Here is an 11,032-nt window from a genome sequence, read left to right as displayed (position 1 = left end):
CCTTGTGTCCACTCCTGCCGTTGTCTAAGGCTTCTATTCCACCAGACCAAATACAGGCAGTGGCAACAGTCAGCTTCCAGAATCAAGGCTATAAGCCTCTTCCCTGGGAGCAGAGGCAAAGAGAGACCTCAGTTAACCAGGAGACATCAGGTGGTCGTCTACCTAGCCTTTCTCTGGTAGAACTGCCTGTCCTTTACATTCAGTTATTCTCATGGCTCCACAGTTTTGGATCTGCTTCACCCGTAAGTTGTCACCAGGAGAGTCATCAGAAACCTTCAACACCCATCAGTTTTCTCGTGCTAGAGTGGGCAGGGCCTTGGCACAGCCTGCCCAACCCTGACCTTCTGGGATCCCCACCTCCATGGTGTCTCCAACATGTGAGCCTCCTCCAGGCACCAGAGAGCAGAAGCAAGCTGCTCACCTGGGCGCCCCAGGGTTCCCGATGGGGACATTTTCCCAGCACTCTTCAGACAAGCTGAAGAAAATGTGTAGGTGGCGAAGACACCAGGTGGAGGAACCAAACCCCAGGTCCTAACTCTGCATTGTCCAGGAGCTAAACAGATGAGGGATGTCTTCAAATTTCCCACGGCCAGTCTGACTTGGAACTCTCTAGCCTTGACCTTGGCCCCACGTCGCTGAGGGCAGGGATCACGCCGCTGGATTCCCACCGTTCAGGCAGTGGCCCAAACCCTACCCCGCCCATCCTTCAAGTCTTCGTGGCCAACCCTGACCCCGCTGAAATGGAAAGGGCTTCCCACAGGTGCCTAATTATGGTGAGTAGGCAGCAATTAAACACAACAGGGACCGTAACGAAGCACTGTCCGAGATGAGAAAGGCAGTTTTGGAAGGCGTGGGTGCCAGCCAGGGCCAGCCGGGAAAAGAAAGAACGAGTCTGAGGATAGCCTGGCGACCACCGGGGACAGCGGCAGGAAATTTAAAAAAAAAAAGAGAGAGAGAGCGAGCGAGGGCCAGGAACGCGCATGCGCAGCAGAGGGCACGCGCGTACTCTCGTTTCCCCTTCTGTACGCCTGCGCGCTGCTTTCTCCTCCCACGGCTCTTAACTGAATGGTGAGTGAGTTTTCAAACAGCGCCTCCTGCCGGAGCTCTCTGGGATTTGCACATGCGCATCACACTGGAAGGATGTGTACGCTGCCATCCGCGAGCTCTAGGAGGCGTCACCCCTCCGGCTGGGACGAAGCACGCACGCGCGGAGGTTCGCACGCGGGAAGGGCGGGTGCGCGCCCCGGGCATGCGCCGTGCAGAGCGAGACGGCGGCTCGGCGGGGTCATCCAAGCGCAGGCGCAGTGCGGTGTTTGTCTGCCGGACTGACGGGCGGCCGGGCGGTGCGCGGCGGCGGCGGCGGCGGGGAAGATGGCGGCGTCCTCCCTGGAGCAGAAGCTGTCCCGCCTGGAAGCAAAGCTAAAGCAGGAGAACCGCGAGGCCCGGCGGAGGATCGACCTCAACCTGGATATCAGCCCCCAGCGGCCCAGGCCCAGTAAGCACGGCGGCATGGGGGAGGGGGCGGGCGGGGCGGGGCGCGCGCCGCGGGAGGCCCCGCCCCCGCTGCCAGGCCCCGCCCCCGCTTCCGGGGCGCTCTTGCTCCTCCTCCTCTCCGCCCGGCTCCCCGCTGTCGGCCTGCGGGGAGAGGGTCACGGTGACCCGGGGGTCGTGGGGCCCGTGAGCTCCCCGTCAGTCCTCACCCTGCCTCGGGGCTCCCCTTAATGGGGCCTGGGAACCTAGTTACCGGCTCCAGGGCGAGGCCCTCCATCTGATGACCCGCCCCCAATCACCGGGAACCTCGGAGCCTCTGTCACCTACTCTGAGCCTTGGTGCTCCTACTCCATGCAACCATGACCACATCCAGCTCCTCCGTATACGTGTACACATCCCTTTTCACCAGCTGATTCCACTGTCGCCATCTCAGAGACTGTGTCAAGAGGTCCCCTCCCCCGCCACCTGGGTCCTTGTCAGCCGGGTTCAGCAGATGACACAAGTGCACCTGACCTGGGGACACCTGACATCGCTGGACCACGTATAACTGCCCCTGTGATTGTGTCTAGTGCTCCCTTCTCCCCGCGCTGAGATCTTGTCACTGGTTCAGCAGACTTCCTGCCACCTACCTTTTTACCCACCTAAGCCAGGCCCCTCCTCATACTCCTCGGACTAGTTTCACTGCCACCATCTTTCTGGATTCTCCAGAAATAAATACGCAGCTTCCAAGCGTGGCAACTTTGTCACCTTGAATCAAGTGACTCCCCCTTCCACACACAGCCCAGGGACACCTGAGGCCAGTGTGAGGCTACCTGGGCATCCCAGGGTATACACGTACCGCTCCTTTGTGATCCCACGATCTCAGCGCCTGTCTGTCCGGAATCCTGTCCTCTGGCGTCAAGAGCTGCCCCTCAACACCCGCGCCTGGCCCGGGATCACCATGCGACATCTAGTCTGCTTGTAACGTCCTGCGGAACCCTTCCGCACATCCTGGAAGCTCACAGGGAGTCAGATTTTCCCCCTTCCTACTGACCTGATGAAGAGCATCTCCACACACGCTTTCTCTTCTTTATATAACTTTTTTGGCCACTTCTTGCGGTATTCGGGATCTTAGTTCCATGACCAGGGATGGAACCCGTGCCCCCTGCCCGCATTGGAAGTGCAGAGTATAAACCACTGGACTACCAGGGAAGTCCCCTCCCACACATGCTTTCTGTGTCTCTCTTGACCCAGCAAATTCCCCTTCTTGTTAACCCCACTGATATGACTCTTGTGGCTTATGTAGCTCCCTGTCGGCCCATCTTAAGAGGTGGGGAAGATAGCTGCTCATCTGGGTACTCCCATCACTCCCTCATCACCCCCCATTCTCGTGTATGGTCCACTCCCTACCCTCCCTTTTCTGCCCTTGGTCCGTGTGGGCTCCTTACTGGAGTGGGGAGGGGTCTCTAAGGGCCCGGGAAGACCCCTGAGGCAGCAATGCTGTGTTAAGACTCTGCGTGGGGTAGGAAGCCCAGCCAGGACTGGAGGGTCCCCACCAGGCTCTTCAGCGCTGTTCCCCCTCCAGCCCCAGCGTGGATGAGACAGGCCCGGATAGGGCCTGGGGTGCCTGGCAGGGAGGCTGTCCCAGATGGGCAGGGAGGCACAGGGAGGCCCACGGAGAACATGCCCCGGGGAGCCCCCTCCTGGTGCCTGTGTCTGTCAGCTCCATCCCATCCTCTCAGCCCTCCCATCTCTGTTGTTCTCTGCAGTTTGGTGCCGCGTGCCTCCCCCCTCCTCCTTGTTATGATTTGATTTTCTTTTCTTTTGGACAAATCAGTTGTTTCTGTTGTGATTTATCGTGGTGTTGTTTTTCTTTTTTTTTTTTTTCTTCCTTTTCCCCATCCAGTTATTGTGATCACTCTAAGCCCTGCTCCTGCCCCGTCCCAACGAGCAGGTACCAGCCTTTTTATCATCGCTGCTTGGATCTCTGCACCATTGACCTAACCGCTGCCCCGGCCGCAGAATGCCATCCCTCCTCCCCCCCTCCCTCATGCTCCGTGTGTGCGTGTGCGTCCCCCCGTCCCACCCTCACTCTCTCCAACCACACGGTCAACGTCTGGCCCACCCGGGCACTTCCTCTGTGTCCTGTCCCCTCCTGCTCCTCTGTTCCTCTCGGGCTCAGGTCTGGACCCCCCGCAGGAGGAAACAGACTCCCTCCCCTGCCAGGAGTCTGTCGCCTGCTGAGGGGGTCCCGAGTGTCTGTGCGCATGCCTGCAGGCGTGTGTGTGTGTGTGTGTGTGTGTGTGTGTGTGAGTGAAGGGAGGGAAGGTTGGGCTACCCACCTGCTGATCCACTTCATCAGCTCAGCGGACCCATGTCGCCACCACCCCCCCGCCCTGTGCTGAGCAGTGCTAGGCCTGGAGGGAGCCCATCTGTTCCAGGGGCTGGTGCTCCCCTGGGGGTGGAAGGCCCTGGGGGTTGGGGGGTCCTCTGGGCAGGGAGAAGTGGAAGAGGCCCTGTGCCTTGGAGGAAAGGCCCAGTGGAGCAGGGTCATGGGTTCTGCAGGGTTGGAGGGGGGTGGGTGCCGCGGTTGGGAAGCCTGGGGAGAAGGTGGCATTTGAGCAAAGTCTCCTGGGAGGTGGAGGAGCACAGGAGTGGAAGGAAACAGCCCCCCAGGGCCCAAGAGGGAGCCAGGCGTGCCTGTGGGGAAGGTGGGGGACGGGGGGCAGGCTGGCCTCATTGATCCTTGTGTGTGGAATAGGACTGGGTTGGGAAGTGTGCGTGTGTGTGTGTGTGTGTGTGAACAGGAGGGAGAGCTGGCTCTGTCAGTCCTGTGGCGTGGCGTCTGCACGTGCTTGTGGGTTCGTGCCGTGCCCTGTGTGTGTGTGCGCGTGTGCTCGCTGACAGCCTGGCAGGCTGCATGCTCCACCCCGCCCCACCGCCCTGTGTCTCCCTCACCCTCGCTCACTCATCCTCCTCTTTCCCCTGTCCCCGTCAGTCTCTTGCTCCCGTTTGGCCTTCTTGACCTGCCGTGGGCCCGGCACCACCTGTGTGATCTCCGTTCTCAGGGCCTCTGTATACTTCCCCCCGCCTTACCCCCCAGCCATCCTGCACCGGCCCCTCTTAAACACCTACCATGCTTCAGTTTGTGGGACCGGCTGGAAGCCTCTCTCCCCCCACAAGCTGCCTTGGCCCCAGGCTCTGGGGGAGCCTTCAGAGGACCCGGTGGACTGTGTGAGGGGTGGGGGTGGGGGGCCGACAGGGCACAGAGAGGCCGAGGGAGGGGAGGGGGGTGGTCCTCACCCTGGGAGCCGATGACAGCGTGGGGCAGCCTGCCAGGGATCCAGGGTCCCAGAGCTTGAGGGTCTTTGGGAGCCCTGGAGAGTGTCCAGCCAGAGAGGGAGGGTTTAGGACCAGACTTCTGGCTGTGATAGAGCAGGGAGGGCCCCGGAGGAGAGACCTCTGGGCCAGTGAAGGGGACGGGGCTCAGCCACGTCCTCGGGCTCCCAGAGCTCTTCTATCACTCTCACCAGGCCCTCCTGGGACTGGCAGGCCAGGCTCAGAGGTCTGCTCCTCGCTCTGGCTGCGACCAAGGTCGTAGGCCAGCAGGGCACAGAAAGTGCCTGGGCGCCAAGAGCCACACTGTATCTGTCTACCCATTGGTCACTGGGCCCACGTCACCAGGCGCCTGCAGAACTTGCAGGGGAGACGCTCCCGCCCCCCCGCCCAGCTCCCAGTCCATTCTCCAAGGGGAGGTGAACCTGGGGGGGTGCTTGTAACCTTCGGCCTTCCCAGCCAGGGGCTCCCTTCTGGAGGCCGAGTGCCAGGGTCTCTGAGGTTCACGGGTTCCCTGGAGAGTCGTCCATCTTTTCCAGGGCCACTCTGGCCTCTGCTCCCACTCTGTGGCCTGCCTGGCCCGGAGGCTCCTTGTCCATCAGGGGCCTGCTCTCCTGTCCCCAGCTCCTCTCTGGCCTGTCTCTGCAGAGCCTCTTCTGGGCAGCTGGGCCCCAAGTCTCAGCTCCCATCTGTCTGTCTCCCACCCTCCCGTCCCCTAACGCCGCCTGCCCGTCCTGGGGTGCCCGCTGCCTGCCCGCTGCCTGCCCGCCTGCCTGTAGCATGCCCAAGCTGTCCGCATGCAGGCTTCTGGAAAGAACCGAGCTCCCCTCCTGGCCTGGCCCCCATCCCTGGAGCCCTGCCAGCCCCTGGAGGGGCTGGGTCACCTGGCTCCCTTTACCTGAAGGACACAGGTCCAGCTCGGGCTCCTGCCCTGGCCGCATTGGCCCCAGCTCTGCAGGCCAGGCCGGAGGCTCAGAGAGTCTGCTGGCCAGAGGGCAGTCCTCCCTGACCCTGAAACAGAACAGGCGAGGCAGCCAGAAGCCTGGGTCCCTCACCCACTCTCTCACCAGTTCAGCGTTGCCACCTTCTGGGGGCGGTGACCCTGGGCCTCTTACTGGGCAGAGTGGGGAGGAAGGGGCCCCAGGGTGGGGGCGGCCTACCTGCCCGAGGTCCACTAGCAGCCTCAGGGCTTCCTTTCTCTATCAGGGAATACTTGGGATGAACCCTCAGCCTCTGGGGACCACCCTTCCCCCACAGCCCGCCACAAGCCCTTCCCAGTCAGGGGGGCTGGGAGAAAGCACCCCGAGAGTGGCCTAGGAGCAGGGCGCGCCCCGTCTACCAGGGCTGGGGGCTGTGCTGGCCCACCTGAGGGATACCAGGGAGGGAAGGATGGGGGCGCCAGACCCTGCAGTTGGGGCCAGCCGGGAGCTAACCCCCTCCCCACCCCTGGTTCTCACCACCCCCCAGCCCTGCAGCTCCCACTGGCCAACGATGGGGGCAGCCGCTCACCGTCCTCCGAGAGCTCGCCGCAGCACCCCACGCCCCCTGCCCGGCCCCGCCACATGCTGGGGCTGCCTTCAACCTTGTTCACACCCCGCAGCATGGAGAGGTGAGCCACCTGGGGGATGGGAGATCAGGGGGCGCAGGGCCAGCCTCGGGGTGGCGCTGGTGAACTCTGGAACCCTCTGTGTATTGGGGGCTGGGGTCACCTCACATTGGTCAGGACCCCCCTCCACCGGCACCCACTCCCTCTCCCTTCAGCATCGAGATTGACCAGAAGCTGCAGGAGATCATGAAGCAGACGGGCTACCTGACCATCGGGGGCCAGGTAACGTGACACACTTCCCTTGGCAGCCCCACCCTTGGCAGCCCCAGGGAGGGTGGGTGGGACACAGCTGGTAGATGTGGGCCGGGGGTGAGGGCAGAGGCCCGCTGGATCCCCAGCCCTGGCTCTCCTCACCAGCGCTACCAGGCGGAGATCAACGACCTGGAGAACCTGGGGGAGATGGGCAGCGGCACCTGCGGCCAGGTGTGGAAGATGCGCTTCCGGAAGACGGGGCATGTCATCGCTGTCAAGGTGAGCCCGCCACGCCCTGCCCGTGGGAGCGCAACCCCCTCCATGTCCCACGGGGGCCCCGCGCCCCAGGCTCCACGCTAAGCCCTCGGCTGTCCTGTGCAGCAAATGCGGCGCTCGGGGAATAAGGAGGAGAACAAGAGGATCCTCATGGATTTGGACGTGGTGCTCAAGAGCCACGACTGCCCCTACATTGTGCAGTGCTTCGGGACTTTCATCACCAACGTGAGACGAGGGCTCCCCCCAACCCCCCCATCTCCTCCCCCGGGCCCTGAGCCTGTTGGGTGGGCAGAGGGGTACAGCCACTGCTGTCCCTGCAGACGGATGTCTTCATCGCCATGGAGCTCATGGGCACGTGCGCGGAGAAGCTCAAGAAGCGGATGCAGGGCCCCATGCCTGAGCGGATCCTGGGCAAGATGACGGTGGCAGTGAGTGGCCTGGAGGGCGCAGGTGGGCAGGCAGGTGCCCCCCCAGCCTCGGCCTCCATGTCACTGACCAGTGCCCTCCCCTGCCTACGCTGCAGATTGTGAAGGCGCTCTACTACCTGAAGGAGAAGCATGGCGTGATCCACCGTGACGTCAAGCCCTCCAACATCCTGTTGGACGAGCGGGGCCAGATCAAGCTCTGTGACTTCGGCATCAGTGGCCGCCTGGTCGACTCCAAAGCCAAAACGCGGAGTGCTGGCTGTGCCGCCTATATGGCAGTAAGTGGGGGACCCCGGGGACGCCAGTGGGAGGGGTGGCACACCCACCCCAGCCCCAGGGGTCCATCACCCTCTCCCACCTCCCACTGGCAGCCCGAGCGCATCGACCCCCCGGATCCCACCAAGCCTGACTACGACATCCGGGCCGATGTGTGGAGCCTGGGCATCTCCTTGGTGAGTTGGGGCCCCGGCTTTTGGAGGCTGGGTTTTCTCGGGGCGTGGAGGCAGGCAGTGGCAGCAGAAAGGGCAGGGCCCCCTCCTCCTTGGCCAGCCCAGCCCTGCCCATTTCTCTCCCAGGTGGAGTTGGCGACAGGACAGTTCCCCTACAAGAACTGCAAGACGGACTTCGAGGTCCTCACCAAAGTCCTCCAAGAGGAGCCCCCGCTCCTGCCCGGACACATGGGCTTCTCGGGGGATTTCCAGTCCTTCGTCAAAGACTGGTGAGCACCCCCAGCCCTGCCCTCCAGTCTGGAAGGCAGGGCAAGGTTAGACATGACCCTGAGCTTAGGCCACTGGGGTGGGGTGAAGGGCCCCCTGGGATGGGGGTGGGGGGCTGCAGATTGGAGCCAGAGCCCAAGCCCTAGGGGCTAGAAGTTGGGTCCAGACTCAGCCACAGGGGACCCCTAGCCCTGGGGTGTTTGGCAGGGTGGTTCTTGGGCTTCACCAGGGAACTGTGAGTGAGCACAGGTGTCCCAGGCCTGAGAGCTGGGTCCACACAGGAGCTTCCGTCCCCCATGGGCATCTCAGTGTGTGTCAGGCTTCTGTCACAGATGAGGGGCCTGAGTGCCAACCCCGGCCCCTCTGTCAGCACAAGGCTGGGGGGCGGGGAGGACATGGGCTCTGGCCTGCAGATCCAGCAGCCCTGACTCCGTGGGGCGGGCAGCCAGGCCCCTTCTCCCAGCTTTCATTTCTCTCCTTTCTCTCTCTCTCTCCAGCCTTACTAAAGATCACAGGAAGAGACCAAAGTATAATAAGCTACTTGTGAGTACCCAGGACCCCTCCCAGACCCCGTCCGAAAACCTCTGCCCCACTGGAGGCCAGGCGGCCAGGGAAGAGACACCCTGGTCCTGAGCCCCACCCCCTTGGGTCCCCAGGAACACAGCTTCATCAAGCGCTACGAGACGCTGGAGGTGGACGTGGCGTCCTGGTTCAAGGATGTCATGGCGAAGACCGAGTCACCGAGGACAAGCGGGGTCCTGAGCCAGCACCACCTGCCCTTCTTCAGGTAGCCGCACGGCGGCGGCCGGCCCGCTGGGGGACGCGGCCTCAGGCCCCCCTGCCCTGCACAGTCCCCCAGCTGCCCGCCAGGGGAGCCCTGGGACCCGGACGGCCGACGAGGGCTGAGGACAGATAGTAGGGGGCGCCGACCCACCCCCGACTCCCTGCCCACCAGCCGTGGACAGATGGGCCTGCCAGGCCCCAGCCCTTTCCCGTCCCGGGATCAGCCGGCCGTACACGTCCCCCCACCCCGACAGACACTGTGAACGGAAGACAGCAGGCCGCGAGCAGTCTCGCTATTTATTCAGTTGTAACCTCTGGGCTGGGGCGGCCCCCAGGGGTCGGGAGAGAGCCGCCATTCCCTGCACCCCCACACCGCGCTGTCCCCACCGCCCCCTCCATGCACACATGCGCCCTGGCTCCATCTCCCTCTCTGCCACTTCCCTCTCTACCTCTCTGGCTTTCCCCATCTCCCTCCCTGCCTCTGCCTCTCTCCTGGCCCAGGCCCTGCCACCCCCGGCAGGACCCCTGGGTCCACTTAGGTCTCTGGCCAGTGATGAGCCAGTTGGCGGGCGCCCTTCCCCCGGCAGGCGGGCTGGACATTGTGACTGCAGCCGGACCCGGGCTGGTCTCTCTCTCTCTCTCTCTCTCTCTTTGATCTCAGGGGGTCCTTTTTGGAGTTTATTGTATTTTATTGTACTTGGTGGGGTATTTGGGGGTGGGGGGAGGAGAAGAGCTTGTTCTCATGGGCTTTGTTGGTACCTTCAGAAACTTTTACCAAAGTCGTGTTTAGCTGCTTGTGGCGGCAGCCCCCCGAACCGCCTGTGGGTACTGGGGGGCTGGGCTGGGGGCTGAGCCGTGGGGGCTCGGGCCACCACCTGGGAGACACTAGTCCCAAAGGCGGGCTCTGGGGGTGGGGGATTGCTCCTCCCTCAGGGCTGGAGACTGGCCAAGCTTGCAGGGGTGAGTGGAGGACCTCAGGGGGTATAGAGGAAGCCCAAGGGGCCATGGCCACACAGGGTGGCCTTCAGGGACAGTAGGCGCGGGGCGTGGTGGAGGGCAGCCGGCGCTGGTGTGGCAGGGAGGTGGCGGAGGGAACGGGTGACAGGAGGGGGTCCATGGGGCCCCGGGAGGCAGGGATGAGGGTGCACGGATTGGACGCGGGGGTTCGAGGATGTGTTGACAGGGACAGAGGTGGGAGCAGGCCAAGGGCTGGGCGTGTGCAGGCAGTCACGCCCTCGTAGTGGCCCACGAGTGCCCCTCGACTCACCCGGAGCTGGCCAGTGCCCAGCCCGCCCTGAGGCCCCGGCGTCCATGGGGCCCTGGGCAGCAAGCAGCCAGAGCAGGAGGGACTGTTTTCCTTGTTGTTGGTGACGCATGCGAATCAAGTGGACAGTAGAACAAAATAACGTTAACAGGAAAAAAAAAAAAAAGGAAAAAGAAAACCCCAGAAAAACCACAAAAATCAACCAACACCAAAGGTGAGGAACCTCGCTGGATGTAGCTGAAGCAATCTAGACTAGGTATCACTGTACCCTCCATTTATCTCACCGAATCTAGTTACTACTAGGGTAGTCACAAAATGCCGCATGTTTAAAAAGTACTCGAAGTCATCTTTGTCCCCCGCCCCAGGGGGTGGCCACTTTTTCTTGCTCCAGTCCCCTTTGTGAGGGGAGGGGGGCAGGGTGTGGGGCCAGTAGGCATGGCCTCCACCCTCCCTTGCCAAGGGCCTTTCTGGGTAGCCGGGAAGGTTGCGTGGCCAGCCCCAAGGCCCGCACAGGCCTGAGGCCAGCTGCCTGGGTTTAATTTTTATTTAACTTTATTTTCTGTTTTGCGTGTGAGTGTCCACCCATGTCCCCCTCCCCTTCAGTGTTAAAATGGGAGCCTCTCCTTCCCCCACCCCATGTCTCCCTCCCTGCGCCTCCCAGTCACCAGCCACCAGCCACCCCCCTCTCAACCAGGCAGAGGGCAGAGTGGGCAGCCAGGGGCCTGGGGCGGCCTGGCCCAGCCCATCAGCCCACCACCCCTTCTCAGGCCGCCAGTATTGCCCCATCCCTTTTTAAAACAAAACGCCCTCGTTTGTAAATCCTTAGACGCTTGAGAATAAAACCCCTCCCTTTTCTTCCACTTGAGTCTGTGGTGTGTGTCCTGAGCCTGGCAGCAAGGTGGGAAAAGGGGAAGGGGTCCTGAGGCCTGACCTTGGAAGTGGGGGGCTGGGAGCCATTCTAGTG

General features: G+C 62.7%; 1 protein-coding gene across 2 annotated transcripts; it reads left to right on the top strand.

The window, feature by feature from the left end:
• The first annotated feature begins 1,275 nt into the window (after positions 1–1,275).
• Positions 1,276–10,928, top strand: MAP2K7 (mitogen-activated protein kinase kinase 7). Of its 2 annotated transcripts, XM_043466461.1 has the most exons (12): positions 1,277–1,495; positions 3,377–3,424; positions 6,274–6,415; positions 6,568–6,634; positions 6,770–6,883; positions 6,986–7,105; positions 7,201–7,308; positions 7,404–7,583; positions 7,677–7,757; positions 7,881–8,023; positions 8,519–8,564; positions 8,678–10,928. In XM_043466461.1, the coding sequence occupies exons 1-12, from the start codon at positions 1,372–1,374 to the stop codon at positions 8,810–8,812; spliced, it is 1,308 nt and encodes a 435-aa protein (XP_043322396.1). In that variant the 5' UTR covers positions 1,277–1,371; the 3' UTR covers positions 8,813–10,928. The 2 variants fall into 2 exon arrangements, with proteins under 2 accessions (XP_043322397.1, XP_043322396.1); XM_043466462.1 differs by lacking the exon at positions 3,377–3,424 and having other exon boundaries at positions 1,276–1,495.
• Positions 10,929–11,032: the final 104 nt, after the last annotated feature.

Source organism: Cervus canadensis, chromosome 4, assembly GCF_019320065.1.
Source record: "Cervus canadensis isolate Bull #8, Minnesota chromosome 4, ASM1932006v1, whole genome shotgun sequence".
NCBI classification, from domain to species: Eukaryota; Metazoa; Chordata; class Mammalia; order Artiodactyla; family Cervidae; genus Cervus; species Cervus canadensis.
The sequence above is the reverse complement of the archived record's forward strand: the minus strand, read 5'-3'. Positions and strand labels throughout refer to the sequence as shown.